At 36.3% G+C, this 16,700-nt stretch overlaps 1 protein-coding gene across 2 annotated transcripts in view; it reads right to left on the reverse strand.

The window, feature by feature from the left end:
* The window catches only part of GRIA2 (glutamate ionotropic receptor AMPA type subunit 2), a 181,932-nt gene that overhangs the window by 44,378 nt on the left and 120,854 nt on the right, over positions 1-16,700 (reverse strand). For both annotated transcript variants that reach the window (XM_036763318.1, XM_036763319.1), the window contains exons 7-8: positions 799-966; positions 413-517 (exon numbers count right to left, since the gene is read on the reverse strand). In XM_036763318.1, coding sequence (XP_036619213.1) covers positions 413-517; positions 799-966 — 273 coding nt within the window. The remainder of the gene's footprint in view (positions 1-412; positions 518-798; positions 967-16,700) is intronic.

The raw sequence follows: 16,700 nt of genomic DNA on the forward strand, positions 1-16,700 counted from the left end.
TGGAGAGTAAGAATTGCAGTATTGGGATGTTTGATTACATCAGATTGCTCTTTGAAATAACATTGAGGACCTAGAAATCAGTAGTCAGTACATGATCATTATATATTTTTTCACATATTTAATTTCTTCTCAGTCTTGTTCTGAATAGAACAGTATCACAATTCAGTTTGCACTTTTTAAGCAGTAAATTAGAAGTTCACAGTACTTACCAGGAATTGTAGGGTTTATGTTTGGGAATAAACGCTGAAAGTATCTCTGTACTTTTGAAGAGTATTAAAATGTGGTATATTATATATTAAAAGACTATTAAAATCTTTGCAAATATACATCTCTGAGACCTCTTGGTTCTGAATCACCTACCTTCCCATATCACATAGTAGAAGACAGCCTATGAAGGCACTAGTTAATTTACCTTCCGAGGCCCATTAGTTTTGAGCTCCATGATGTTAATTGTATAATTTATTCTTTTTCCATTCTGGTCAAACTTTATATTTCCTGAAAGGCCTTCCACTTGAACCTACATGAGGAAAAAGGAAAAGGAACACATATAAATTCACCTCATGCACATAATGCGCGCTAGTTACTCTTTATGTTTTCTCAGGTAAAGAAGAAAAAAATATTTAAAAGCTTTCCCTTCACTTTTGAGCTCTCCTTTCCATAGGTAAGACGCAGCTTTCTGCTTGGGAAAAAGAAGCATGTGATAGAAGGACTCCCAGTCAAATATGTAGAAGAAATTCTGGGGAAAAGAAATATTCTTGCACATAATCATTTATAGTCATATTAGATAGACAGACTCACCTGTTTTAGTGCCCTTTCTATCTCTACTCCTTGTCCCCAGGGCACAGCAGGGTTTGCAAGACAGTCTCCAGCATTTCCTCGTCTGGAGATTTCAATCCTTTGCTTACGCAGATTGCGGAAAGCTTCAGTCATCACCTGGACAGCATCATAAGTCAGAGCAGAAGTATACTGAAAAGAGGTAAATACATTTCATTAGGATGTGGGAGGGCAGCAAGAATTCCTCTACTTTCATGGGGTACAAAAATGAACTATATAAAATCACAGTAAGCCAGAAACAACCATTGCATTTCACAGAATCATAGATTGAGAGCTCAAAGAGACAGCCTACGTATTTAGCAAGATCGGAGACTGAAGCTAAAAGGGGCTATGGAGACATTTAATCCAACTCCCTTGTTTCACACAATAGACAAATAAGAGTGAGAGAAGCTAAGCGACTTGTCCATGGTCACAAAGGTAATGTGGAAGGATTTGAATGCAAGTCTTCCAGATCTTAAGTACAGAATTTAGTCCCTTATGCCATGCTTCCTGCCAATGCAAATTTAGTGAAAACATAGAATTTTAGAGTTCAGAGGGAGCTTAGACAACATCTTGTCACTTGATCATATATGGAGAACTGGAAGAGATCTTAAAGGTCACCTAGTCGAACATCTTCATTCATCAGATGAAGACACTGAGACCAAGATAACAGGACTGATTTGCCCAAAGTCAGTCAGGTATCAAGTAAGAGAATTCATATTAGAACCCAGATCCTTCAACTCCTAAATCAATCTTGTCACTGGATGACTTAGTCTAACTCTGGCATTCTACAGTTGAAGAAATTGACCCCTAGAGAGAACAGTGGATAAGTCCAAGGTCACACATGTAGCAATGGAAAGACCAATTGATCTGGAATCAGAAGGCCTAAGTTTAAATCCTGTCTCTGATGCATTCTATCTCTTGGACAAGTCACTTAAACATTTGCAGCCTCATTTTTCTCACCTATAAAATGAGGGAGTTGAATCAGAGAGTCTCAGAAATCTCTTCCAACTTTAGGTCTATGATCCTAAGTAGTAGAGCCAGGATCCTCTGACTTTTACTTCAGGGATCTTACCTCTATCCCATATAATCCCTTTTTACAAATGAGGAAAAATACTGACAAAGCCAGTATTCCAAACCAAGTCTTCTTTCTCCAAATCCAAAGGGCTCTTTTCACTTCTTTTTTTTTAAACCACACTCAAGTGAGAAATGCTATTGAATTCAAAAATCTATAACAAAACATTCTAGTTACAGCTTGCTACTATCAGTAGCAAGGTAGATAGCAGACTAGGGTAGGAGTGATTCAAGATCTACGTCTTGCTCCGGTGGGTGGAGGGAACTATATGCCTTTTATCCCCTTTGTTTCCCTTTATAGTTAGTTTAATGCTTTGCACTAATTCTGGAAGAGTTGGAGTTGGAAAAGAGTTGTGTGAAGATAGAGTGTGCAAATCACTAATCGGCTGTGCTTTGAGGAATGCATAGAAGATAATGATAAATAGATGATATAGTAGAAAGATAGATAATAGATGACTAGATAGATAAATAACAGGTAATAGGTAGGATATCCTACAAAGCCTGAAATTCTTCATTTCCTTGTTCTTGAAATCTGAGATCTATTTGTATTCAGCAATTTCTTACAAAGTAAAAGAATTATCTTGTGGGGGTTAAGTAATTCACCTTCATATGAATCCTTTTAATCAGATAGCTTTCTAATACTTGGGTGAGATCAGACATAAGGAATGTAGGTTTTGGTGGAGGAGATGCAGAAATAGGTGATATGAGAGCTCATTTTGAGGTTTTTAATAATCCTGAGGAAGATGGCATCCAGAGAGTATGTAAAGGCACTGGGCACCTGAGAGAGGAGCATTAGAAAATGGAACAGTGAGAAAGGCTGGTGTCGAAGAGAAATTTCACGTACTGAGAAATGAGGCCTGGGAAATTGATCAGCCTTTTTTAAAAGATGCTGCCCAATATTAAACTTAGCAATGTAGATATGGTATGAATGGAGACATACAAAGGGATTATTCCCTCATATTATTAACTTAACTCTATATTAATTTATATTCCTAGAGAAACAGCATGGAATAGTGGGAAGAGTTCTGGGTTTTATATTGCAGTTATTCTGCTAATCAGCTATGTGATCTTGGACAGTACATTTAAGATCCCTGATCCTCAGTTTCCTCATCTGTGAAAAGAGGGATATGATAAATGTATTTTATATTGTTTGATATCATAGTTATAGACAGAATCTGATATGGAATCACATAGGCTAAGTGGTTCCAATGTCCATAAAGCGTACAAGCAAAGAGATAATTTTTATACTTTCCTATTTTACTGACCTGTTAATTAACCCTGTATGAAACAGTTAATACTTGGATTTCTGAATGGATAAAATTGCTGGACAATGGAAGCAACCTGAGTTACCCCTCTTCTTCTGCCTCAGGTATGCAACTCAGACCCTCATCTAGTTTCTGATCCTGATAAAGAAACTCTCACTACCGAAGCCTGGTATCCATGAGTGACCCTGAAAACTTCTCCAACACATCTGGGTCTAATTTGGAGTGGCACCTCCTACATCTGGCATTGATTATCTATTCTCTACCAAAACATTTTCATGATATAAACTTTTCTACCCGAATCCAAACTTTGTGCATATCTCCCTGACAGAACACCCTCTCCCTTGTGCTAAGGGAGTTTTTTGCATCTGTTGGGACAAACCTCTATATGTCTATATTGCCATATTTTGTGCATATGTTTGTTTGTTTTCCTACTTGCTGCTCCACATGATAATAAAGCTGTTTGTACTATTTTCCTAAGTACCAACTTCCTATAAATTCCCAAATCCAGGTCTCTTTTTCTTTCTTTTTAACCCAAGTCAAGAAGCCAAATAAAGCAAATGGTTAAGCCTAGATGAGGGTCTCTTCACCTGGGATCCATGAGCTTGCTGCTGCTGCTGCTGCTTCTACCACTGGTAATACTATTATTAATACTACTACTACCACTACTATACTGCAATATAATCTATTTCCTTTATAAACCTATGTATTTTGTGCATTTAAAAATATTATTTTGAACAGGTTTCACCCATGACCTAAAAAAATGGTTAAGAACCACTATACTAGACAGATCATCTTCTTCTATCCCTTAGAAGGGGAAAGAATCTTAAAATTGTACCCAAAAATGTTTGATCACAATCATAGCTTGTCTCTGATATGACCAACTTCTATTCCTATGGTCCTAGGGCATCATTTCAGATCAATATTTCTTATCTCATTTATACATTTTATGCTAAAAAAGATAGTAACTGGGGATTGTGATTAGAAACGGGCATTGCATATTTAGAAGGGACCCCACAGATCATTCGATCCTTCCAAAGGACCTGAGAGAGGCCATCTACGCTTCATTTTACGTATGAAGAAACCCAAGCCCAGGAACATTGTGTGGCTTGTCCAAGGTCACATAAGCAGCATTGTACGTGGAAACTCTGATATGAAATCCAGTCCTGTTTTCAACTTCAGATCATGTAAGCATTTTAATAGCCACCACACTTGGTTCATTCTAGTGTAGGGTCTCCTGATCTGGGTAGAAGGCTCATCTGAGGTCTTTTCCATATTTAGCCCCAAGACATAGGGGTCTTAGGATTTTCATGATTCCCTGAGTCCTCTGACATGGCTGTCAAAATAGCGAAAATTCTTATCTCCCTTGAGCTCTGATTTCTTGAGCTCTCTATAATTCACCATCCTTAGAACAAATACTTTTGCTGAATTGTCCCGATCATCTCTACTTCCCTTCTCACCTCACTTCCCATCTCTGAATGTCCTAGTACTTTCTATGATGTGACTGGTCAAACTTAATTCGGCATAATTCCTAATTCATAGGATCATAGATTTAGGATAGAAGGGACTCGGGGGCCATCGATTCATCTTACTGAGGCCCAAAGAGGCTGAATGACTTGCCCAGAGTCACACAGCTATTAATGTCATGGAAGGTGTTTATATAAGAAAATAAACTGAAAGGCAAATAAGTGAAAAATTCAGCTTGTCAATTCACTTTTTGTTTTGTTTTGATTTTACCCAGACATAGGATTTAATTGATATGGAGAACTCCTCATAAGGATTCTATAAATGTATGCACAGTAAGGATGAGTCAAAAGCACAGTAACTACAGACCTCCCTTATTCAGTCTGATGGATGCCGATACCCACTGCTAAACATGTTTTATTTAGAAAAAATTAAGGGCTTAAACGTTTATACTTTTCTGTGTGTGTGTGGGTGTGCATATGTGTGTGCTAGTATGTGTGTGTGGTGCTGGTGGTGGGGTTGTGTAGACAGTTCTGGGAGAATTAACAAAAACTTTTGCTTTGGGCCATTTGGCATTTAATTTATCATAATTGTCCATTTCCTCATTGTTCCTTCCACCCCTTCCCATGCCCACATGTATAATTATCCTTTTATGACTAATTCTCACAGTAAGATAAGAGGGCAATGTCCTCCAGTTTGCAGGTGGGATAGTAAATCATATTCATCATGAAATGTTTTATGGAACACGCAGAAAATTCTATTGCTATATTCTTTAAAAAAAAATTGGATGAAAGGAAGAGGGTTGCTCCCTTCAAAAACATTTACTGAAAATTTGAATTGACAACATTAGTAGATTTTTGTATTTCGTTTAGTGCTATATATATTATGGTTGTTTAGTCACTCAGTTGTGTCTCTACATGACCCCCATGGACATAAGTCGGTGGGATTTTCTTGCCAAAGATACTGGAGGAATTTGCCATTTCTTTCTCCAGCTCATTTTATAGATGAAAAGCTGAGGCAAATAGGGGTTAAATGGCTTGCCCAGGTTCACACAGCAAGTGAGTATCCAAGGCAGGGTTTGAACTCAGATCTTCCTGACTCCAGGCCCACTGCTCTACGTACTGCATGACCTAGCTTCCCCGTATACAGTACAGCAGCAGAGATTTATCTTAATTTTAAGGTGTTTTAAGTCCCTAACCATTACACCTACAAGAATTATGTTCTTTGGGGAGCATGGGTATGTGTGTGTGTGTGTGTATGTATATTTGTATGTCAATAGATATTCCAATGATTTTGCACATATATACATCTATAACATGTTATGTTAATATTTTATATAATTGTGTAATTTACACAATATGTGAGATAATTTTTGCATGTACATATATACATAAAAATATTAGAATTTAACAAGGAGACAATCTAAATGAAGTTAAGGAGTTTACATCTATAAAATATGATATAAACTAAAATATAATAATGAGGTGACATTTAATTTCATTTGCTGGGAGACCATGTGGCAAGGACAATGATTCAGGATCCAAAGGACCTAAGTTCAAATCACACGTCTCATATTTACTACCTGTGTAACCTTGGGCAAGTGACTTAAATTTTTTAGACCTCAGTTTTCTCATCTGTAAAATTAAGAGTTTGGTCCCTAGTATTCCTTCTAATTCTGCAAGTATGAACTTGATTCCTACTCCAGTTTTCTGTCTGCTACCTCAGCTTATTTCTACTAAGAACAAATCCTTCCACTTAATAGACAGTTATTAGAAATTGCCCAAACAAGACACTTCAGGGGGAAGTCAAAAACTTTTCACAAACTACTTCCCCATTTTCTCATCTCAAATGATTCCACTGTCAGTGATACAGATCTAGAAACCAATCTATCTATCAACAGGTATTTATTAAGCACCTATAGTGTGCCAAGCACTGTGCTGGGAATGGAAGTACAATGAATAAAACAAAGATCTTACTTTAGAATGAAATACATAGAAAATGCAGATTAAAATACATATATCATTAATATTAAGTTAATAAATTTAAGTTAATCAATACAAATACATACAAAGTACAAGACAAGGTAGTTTGGGAGGAAATGTAATAGGATTTCTGAAGATCAGGAAAGGATTCATTCAGAAGATGATGTCTGAATTGCATCTTAAAGGAAGAAAGAGACCATATGAGATGAAAGTAAAGAGGGAACATGCGCCATGCCTGGAGGAGGACCAATGCAAAGTCATGGAGATGAGAGATGAAGTGCTGTGTGTGAGGAAAAGAAAGAATGCCAGTTTGGCTGGGTCACAGAGTGTTGGAAGAGAGATGTCCGATGAGCCTGAAAGGTTCATTGGGCTCAAATTGGATAGAATTTTAAAAGCTAAACAAATTTTATATGTTAACCTAGAGGCAATAGGAAGCTACCAGTGTAGACTGAGTAGGAGAATCATATTATCAGATCTAGCCTTAAGTAGAATTGCTTTAGCAAATCTGTAGCAGGATATACTGGAGTCTGGACAATCTTGAGGCTGAGTAATTAGGAGGCTGCCGCAGTAATCTAGATGAGAGGTGATAAAAGTCTGAACTCAGGTGATAACTGTGTAATGAAGATGGGGGGCAGAAGAGAAATGCTCTGAATGTAAAAATAGCACCATTTGGGGATTGGATTATGTGAGGTAAGAGAGATTGAAGAGTTCAAAATAATTCAGAAACTACAAAACTAAAGTACTATAAGGACTATGACAAAAAGGAGATTTTGAAAAAGGAAGGGAGGGGAGCCAGGTCAGGGAAGACACTGAATTCAGTTTTCCATAGACTAGAAAGTTAAATCTCTCTAGGAGAGTGGTGGGGAACCTGTGGCCTCAAGACCACACATTGCCCTCTAAGTCATCAAGTGTGGCCCTTTGACTGAATTGAAACTTCAAGGAACAAATCCTCTTAATAAAAGGACTTGTTCTGTAAAATGCAGACTCAGTCAAAAGGCCACATCCAAGGACATGTGGCCTCAAGGCTACAGGTTCCCCACCCTTTTTCTAGGACATATAGTTTGAAATGTCCAATAGGCAACTAGTTCTCCAGGACCAAAGAATAAATTAGAAATTGGAGATACACACACACATACATATAAATATATATACATACATATTATATATACATACATATATATATATGTACACATATACGTATTGATCTAGGAATCATTTACACAGACATGAAAGTTAAACCCATTTTTTTTTATGACAGCAAGGCTGAAAAAAAAAAAGTTTTGTTTTTATCCTTTGCCCTAATTAGCAGTGACAAGTATATGATTTTTATGCAGTTTTTGAAAAGATTTATTAGCAAACCTGCCACAGTCCTGATTATATTTTCACTAAAACCTTAAGTACCAGGAGACCTGGCCAAATTGGAAAAGCTTCTAAAAAAAAATAAATTAATGTTCAAGCATCAAATTAGGTTAGATTTAGGTAAGCAGGTGGTGAAGTAGGTGTCCGCAAAGAATGAATGTGTCCTTTTTTCTTACCGTTTTCTGTACTCAAGAACTTGTAGTTTCAAAGCTACAATAAGATAAAAGTATGAAATATTGCAATGGGCAGCCTGGAATCCAAGTGCCCTTTTCTTTTGATTATCACTAATAAAAATAGTTCTCTTCAGTCTTAACTCAAAGTGCTCAAGCAATGTTCTGGAGAGTTTGGTATATGCAGCCATAGGAAATGTTGAATCCATTTATTCAGTAGGTAAAATATTGAGCTACCGAAAAGTCTATGAGATTTTCTTCTCTTAGTATCTCAACGAATAGAATAAGCCAACCATATTTCTTAGCTAATTTTGATGTCATTGATTTGAGTCAAAAATAAGGTTTTTGCTAGAAAGGCACTAGATTTAGCTTCTAACTAGAGCTAGCTTAAGACAAATGATAAAGAGAAACGACCCCCTTGATAATGGCTTTAGCTTTTATCAAAGGAGAGTGCAGGGCAAGGTGGAGGAGGGGAAGAGAGGGAAGAGGAGGGAAGAGGAGAATTATAGCAAAGCAGTAAAGGAAATAACTGGATGTAAGTGATCTCCATCACAGGATCACAAATGCAAAGCATAAATAAACGTTGGTGTTGACTATTTCAAAGCCTTCATTTTACAGAAGAGGAAACAATTCTTAATAAGTAGCATTGAACAATGAACACCATAGTAATTTTCTTTGTGAACTTACACTTGATATTTCAATGGTTTCTTTAAATTATTTATTAACTTCAGGATTCACTTAAATTTCCATTTGGTTTGGAACAAGTTTATGCATAATAACAATTTCTACAAAAATATTTTGGTTAGGACAAAGGAAACAATCCTGATGTGCTTAAATTATCAAATACAGTTATCTGACTGCTGACCAGCTTCACAAAATGGAAAGGAGGACATTGCTCATACAGAAAGATTTCTTGGGATAGTGGGGAAAGGTACTAAAAATAAGATAATCTTACAAAAAAATGAAATGGAACAATTAGTTATTTTACTTGTGGGGCAGTTTATGAAGAGGACATGATTTTATAAGGGTCCTTTGCACCTTCCAGTGAGCCTTGCTTGACTTTGTGAATTTCACTAGGCTATTCAGTGAAGAAGACCTGATTAAATCTGGACAAACACAAGGACTGAGGACAGGTACTCATTGTTCTGACATTTGTTTAAAAACTAAAGGAGAGATCATTTGCTGTCCATAAGAGTTTCTTGGGACATGGAATTCTTTTTTTTTTTCTTTTTGCAGAGGGAAACACAGGGCAATTGGGGTTAAGTGACTTGTCCAAGGTCACACAGCTAGTAAGTGTGCCAAGTGTCTGAGGTCAGATTTGAACTCAGGTCCTCCTGACTCCAGGGCCAGTGCTCTACTCACTGCTTCACCTAGCTGCCCTGAGAAATGATATTCTTAAAATGATGTTCATAACCAGGGGTCCATGGTTGTTTTTTTTATATTTTAACTGTATTTTAATATAATTTTGTTTCCTTTCTAATACTAAGTATTTTTTTCATTTACTTAAAAGCTTTATTCTGAGAAAGAATTCATAGGCTTCACTAGACTGCCAAGGGACCCTATGACACAACAAAGGGTTAAGGAGCCCTTCTTTAAACAGGACATTGGAGTCACCCCAATAATGAATCAAAAATATATATGTATACACACATATATGCATATATACATACATACATACATACATACATGTGTTTCTGAGAGGCTGATTTCCTTTTACTACAATCTAACATTTACTTTTAGTTGGATTTTTTTTTAATTTCCATTATGGTCATTGAGGATGAAAAATATTAAAGACATGGCCTGAAAAATCTTATTGAACCTAGTTATGTATTATCAAAGAGCTACAAAATAATAAAGCTAGTAGCCTTTTTCTCATTTCATTTGAAACCTATCTGGAAGATGAGATGTTTACCCAAAGAAAGATTTTTTCCCTGTCAGTTACACAAATTTAAAATAGCACCTAAGAATAACAATAATACATATTTTCTTAAAATTAAATGAATGTTCTTAAAATTATGGTTATCTTCTCTAGAAAGTAGCACAATTAAATGTTTTTGTATTGCTTTTTCTTGGAACAGAGCTTGCAAAATTTCTAAGTTTATGTTACTCCTTTAACTTTGGTTTTCCCTATTTTCCTATTTCAGCATCATAACTTATTCAGTGTGAAAATGTACAAGGGTATGTTCCCCCCGCCCCCCTTGGTAGTTATTTTGCCATACTTGGATAAATTCTCATCATACTTCTCCATGTCTCAGGACCAAAGGAAATGGCAGCCTCCATGTTTCCCACCCCTAATCCACCACTCCTGTAACCTTCCCCTCTGTCTTCTCCTGGAAAGTGAAGGGTCAGAGGTAATTTGTTGCACTGTAGGGACATAGGTTGAAATTCTGAATTCCTGCCACCTCTCTCCATGAGACCCAACCCATTTATAAGTAGCTCACATCCACAATCCACCCACGATGTGATGAAAATAAAGCCAGCATACATTGGGCAGTAGATCCCTGGGCTTTCCTATACCATAGGTAAGTTACCACTCCGCATAGCCCCAACTAATTCCTTCTCTCAGCTGCAGTCTCCTTAGCAACAATTTCCTGGTCTCACCTTGAGTTCTCCTTAAAAGACCTCCACTCTCAACATCCTCATATTAACCTTAGTGCCAAAATGTCTGATTTCATGTCTGTTCCCAATGAAAATTATTTATTTCTCTGCATTGTTTCCTTATAAATCCATTTGAGATGCCTATCAAAAATAAACCTTCCTTAGCTCCTTACTTGAATTCTGTCACTGATTCATTACTGAACATTAAGGTATCATCTATGGTACATCTATGCTTGGTTTTCTTGAGAAATGAACAAGTGTAGAAAGTTTGTGGACATTTTCTTACAATTAAATTGTTCATTCCCAGCCCAACATTTTGGTGAAGGCTATAGAAAACATTTCTATGCTTGTACTCAATTGAAATTAATACATTTGTTTCATCTACTTGCCCAGACACCATTTTAATGCAGTTTGTGAAGCGGGACCGCAGTCTCCAGAACCTCCAAACATAGCACTGCTCTTTTAAGGTGCTATAGGAAGTGGGGCAAATCAAGTACTTCAGTCTTATGTTTAAAATGAATACTTTGTCTGCATTCATGATTCTTACAAAAGAGTTTAATGTAGAGCCTTACAACACAGCTCTTCATCTAATTTGTGGGTTGATGGATAATGAATTCTCAAATATATTGCAAAACTTGTCATAAAACCTAGCAAGAGACTTGTGTTACAGGATACAGTGTGAACATTCAACTATCTTTGTTCCTTCTTTTTAATCTTACTGGAATTTTTAGGTCCCGTGGTGCTTCAAAACTCTCAATAAACGTCACTCAGTATGACCCAACCTAGCTTTTTGCAGAGTTATAACTAGGGCAGGGGGTCTGAGGCTTCATCCCAAGGCACACAAGTTTAGATAGTACTGAGTGTAACACTGTGGTTAGCAAGAATAATTAAAATCTATTTCTATCTATCCAGCTTTTCCCTCCTTATAGCCATGCCCCAGATGAACTCTGCTCTGCCCTAGCTTCACCTTGCTACAATGATAACCCTTTGTTCAGCTTTTCTACTTTTCCTTTCAATGAAATTTGTCTTAAAATTTTGATTTCAGTGAATAATATGGAAATTTTTTTTACGTGATTCTGCATATATAACCTATATTGGATTGCTCACCATCTCAGGAAGGGGCAAAGGGAGGGCAGGAGAGAAGGATAGAATTTGGAACTTAAAACTTAAAAAAATGTTAAAAATTATTTTAACATGTAATTAGAGAAAATAAAATATTATTTAAAATAACTTGGTTTTACAATATTCTTCACGTTGCTTACCCCAATATGCCTTTTGAAAAGCTTATCCCAGGAATTAAGATTGTAAGTTAACAACTCTGCCTATCTTATACCACTTGTTTTCCACATCCTTCTTTATCCATCTATGTCCATTCCCTCTCTGCTTTCTCACCTTTGTACTAAACAGTCCCAGTTCCTTTGACTCATTCTGGTATGGCAAGATCTCAACCTCCTCTGGCTGTATTCCAGCTCACCATTGGTTTGCCTAAAATATGGGGCCAGGAGGAAACATAATATTCTAGATGTGGTCTAATCAGAATTGGATTCAAGTGGACAATCATAAGGTCATAGATTGAGAGCACAAATAAACCTCAGAAGCCACTGAGTCCAGCACCCTCATATTTTATGGATGAAGAAATGAAGTCACCAAGGTTTAAGTGACTTGGCTAGGATAACACAACTATTTGGTGTCAGAGGTCAAAATGGAACAAGTCTTTCTGACTTCCATTCCAGTGCCTTATATATTATGGTGGCTGTCTCTCTGTCTCCTCCATTTTTTCTGGAAGCATTCTTCTGAATATCATGTTAGCTTTTAATGTCATGTCTTATTATTGATTCAAATTGAATTTGTAACCTAATAGCCCTTTCACTTACTTTTTATATATTATTATCTATATGTGTTTTTCCACACTTATTCCCATAATATTTTACTTGTATAATTGAATCCATCTTTTTGGATTCCTTATCAAAGAAAATTTTACCTCATTGACTTCTTTTTTAGACTTTTTTTCTTGTAGTTATTCTATTTTGTAGTATTAGTGTGTGTGTGTGTGTGTGTGAGAGAGAGAGAGAGAGAGAGAGAGAGATTTCTCACAATGTATTTTATTATTTATTATATTTATTATTGCAAAGGATGAAGAATTATGTCATATTTGGTTTTTTTCATCTCATATAGCACCTAGCTATATGTTTAACAAACATTTGCTGAATTGGATTGAACTAGGAGTATTTTAATAAACAATAAAAATTTGTTCAAATCCTAGATCCAGCATTTACTTAGTTCTTTGCTCCTGGGTAAACCATTTGAGTTTTATTTCAGGTAAGCCTTTCTTTTCACTTTCCTACAGGGGAGGGTATCTATTGTCTTTGGTTGAACAGTATCCAGGACAATGTCACAAATATTGGCATAGATACTGATTTTTAAATTGATCCTAGAAATGTGGTTTAGTTTAAAAATGTGGTTTAGTTAAAAAAAAAACAAACTGAAGGATTGAAAGGGAGAAACTGTGCTGATTTCAATCCAGTAAGTTAATACTTAACATCTAAAATTTTAATTATATAAAATTCTTTGCTTTACCAAAACCTTTTATTTGATTTTTGTCAATGTGGAAGACTTCTGTGAATTTTTGCTAAGTACAATTTTTTTAAAGAAATGAAATGATTATATTTGCAACAAGCAATACCCATGAAAGCCATGCAATAACCATCACCACCTTCTTCCTCTCCATCCTCCTCACCATCCTCATGGCTAAGAGTACAGGCATATTTAGAGAAAATGGTTGCTCAGACATCCACTCCCTCCCTCTTGAAAAATGCTAGAAACTAATCAAGTATCAAAACTATCATCCATTTGAATTAAAGTGACAATCATAAAAAAACACAGATCAGGGCTGAAAGGAAGGAAACACTATGTGCTATCTGGTTGCTTTTTGTTTATGCTCTACATATGTGGCTCGTTACTTTTCGTAACTCAATATGTTCACTTTTTTGGATTGAGTAATTAGATATTTCAGTTTGATTTTACCATTTTCTGAACCAGACATAAATGAATTGGAATGGAATGTCATCGGACCCAGCTAGCTCCTTCTTTGAAAGAGAGGAAAACAAGCCTTCACATTGCCTGGCTATTTATGTTCTATAAACTCTCTCTGCTGAATTTGAGTATTTATATTCCAGTGGGGGACATTATGCTTTTGCTATGCTATATTGCATTCACATTATAACTTAACACAGGAAGGAGAAATCTGCTAAAGTGTTTTTATGGTCCATTTTCCAAATGTGCTATTTATTCAATTCTAAAGGTATATTTATTGTGCCTTACTTTTCAAACATCATGCCAAAATCCAATTTTAAACATGTTTACATGTGCAATAGTCATCAACCAGTTTATTCTATAACTTGCAGTTATAATAACTGATATCAGGAGGCAATGAGTGCCCTGACAACCATTCAGTATACAGAAAGGTAGACCGCAACTCTCACAATCTACTGCAGAGAGAAAAAGGGAAAAAAAATCTACAAATAAAATTGCTTCAAAGATCTGTGATAGGGGATAGGTATAAGAGGTTATTTCACTGATACAGATCTCAATCCGTCACTAACTTAGAAGGCAGCATCAGAGTTGTGTGAACCCCAGAGAGCTAAAATAACTTATATGGAAAGCATGGGGTCTAAAGCTAAACACTGCACTAAAATTGGCACACTCTGTATTAGAGGAGAGAGAGGCCTCCTGCAGGAGGTAGGATTTAAGCTGAGTTTTGAGAATTTAAGCTGAGGTAAGATTTTTTATTTTACTCAGCAAATATTTATTAAATGCTTTCCATGTGCTGGGCACTGTTCTAGGCACTTGAGATACAAAGAAAAAAAAAGAGTTCTTTACGAAATTAAGTCCAACATTTTATCCACTATGTGCACTGCCATACTGTCTCTATCAATGTTAACTGTTTGCAACTAAGCACAATGATGCTTCTTCTGTATTGGCAGGGGATGGGAGGAGTTTGGGGAGGGGGAAAGGGAATGACATAAAAAGGAAAAATACTTAAATATTTCTTTCACATCTACTTCTATGTATCAGTTTTTTCTCTGGATGCAGATAGTATCTTCTTTCATAAGTCCTTTGTAGTCTATCCATGTTTTTTCTAAGATCATCGAGCTCATAATTTCTTATATCACAGTTGTATTCTATCACAATCACATACCACAACTTGTTCAGCCATTCCCCAATTGATGAACATCCCTACAAGTTCCAATTCTTTGCCACCAACAAAGAGAGCTGCTATAAATATTTCAGAACATATAGTTTATTTTCCCTTTTCCCTAGTCATCTTTGGAAACAGACCTAGTAGTGGTATTGCTGGGTCAAAGGGGATAGGCAGTTTAATAATTGTTTGGGAAATGTATAAAGTAGGAACCTTGAAATAACCAATATGGATATTATTTTGGTCAGAGCCATAATTATTTAACCTACATGATTATATATATTCACATATATATGCATACATACATATGTCAATATGTGTGTTTATGCATATGTGTATGCATGTGTGTGTGTGTGTGTGTTTGTGTGTATACCCACATATGCACAAGTGTCCTAATTCATGAGTGGAATAAAGGAAGGTTTAAAGCAATGTGGTGTGCTCTGAGCTGAATTATCTAAGTCAGTGCAGGCTGTCCAGAAGCCTCCTCCAGAGAAAACAGGGGCCTGGGTCTTAGGGGTGGTAACCACAGAGGGCTTATAAATCCATAACCACCATCAACTTTCTCCCTCTCATCACTTGGAATCTCAGGATAACAGTTGGAACTGAGAAGACCAGATCACCAAGGCTGTCCCAAACTAGACCTCCTTCCCTAATCCTAGACCAGGGTAGAATTGGATCTCCCTCAATTGCAAATTCTGCCCTCTTTCCCCACCTTGCCCAGGAAATATCATCAGGCAGCCCAAGAATTTGAACCACAGCACAGATGCTCTCCCTGACTCTTGACCTCTCTGCCCATCCTGTAACCAGGCTCTCTCTATTACAGCTCTGCTTAGGCCTCTTCTTTGGATGGGTGAAAGTGCTGTCTGAGCCCTCTAAATTCCTGCCCCTTTGGCAAATTTTCCACCTTGGGCTGCTTCTGCTTCTGATTGATATTCCTCTTTTAAATTCACATCATTAAGAGTGCACATTCACTGAATACTCAATTATATGCAGTACTGTCCTGAATCTTGTACAGAAGTAATTATGATACACTTTCTTCCCCATGAGTGTTCAATCCAAACAATCAAAACACATGATGTTAAACACTATAGAGAACCTATAGTTAATTGGATGGCAAATATTTAACCAACAAATAAATTAGCTTGTCCACTTTTTTCCCCCTCATATCTGCACCAAACCCAAAAGATGAAGCAATGTAAAATAAGCCACTCCTTCCTAGACTGGCTAATGCCACTTAGCCAAATTGCTCAGGATAAATTTTCTAATTCAGTTTGTTTTTAAATTTATTTTACTAAGATGAGATTATAATAATGCATAATAAATAATAACAAAGCATTTTACATACCTTAAAGAACCATATAAATATTGTCTATCATTATTAATAGCATTGTTATTAAATTGGAGAAGTATGTCAGTAGGAACGTTTTGTATACTGGAAAGTTTTACATAGTTAATGAGAAGATTTCTCTGCTGAAGTCCTACTCTAAAGGGGGAACCAACATGGGTTCATAAAAACTAACCCAGCAGAATGCAAATGGCACATCCTATCAATCTGAGAAAACATTAAATATGGATATGCATGTCTTCTATGGACAATAGCTTAGCTAATTCAAAAAGGCTCATTAATATGTTTTTAAATTATTTTGTCTTAATCACAACAACTAATAAAATTCAGTCAAATAAGGCATTCGGGGTTGGGAGTGGGAGGGATTTATTATAGTAAAATAATTATACATGTTGAAGAAAAAGATGAATCCTTGAAATGCAATTTATTAAACAT

This window comes from Trichosurus vulpecula, chromosome 6, assembly GCF_011100635.1.
Source record: "Trichosurus vulpecula isolate mTriVul1 chromosome 6, mTriVul1.pri, whole genome shotgun sequence".
In the NCBI taxonomy this organism is placed as follows: Eukaryota; Metazoa; Chordata; class Mammalia; order Diprotodontia; family Phalangeridae; genus Trichosurus; species Trichosurus vulpecula.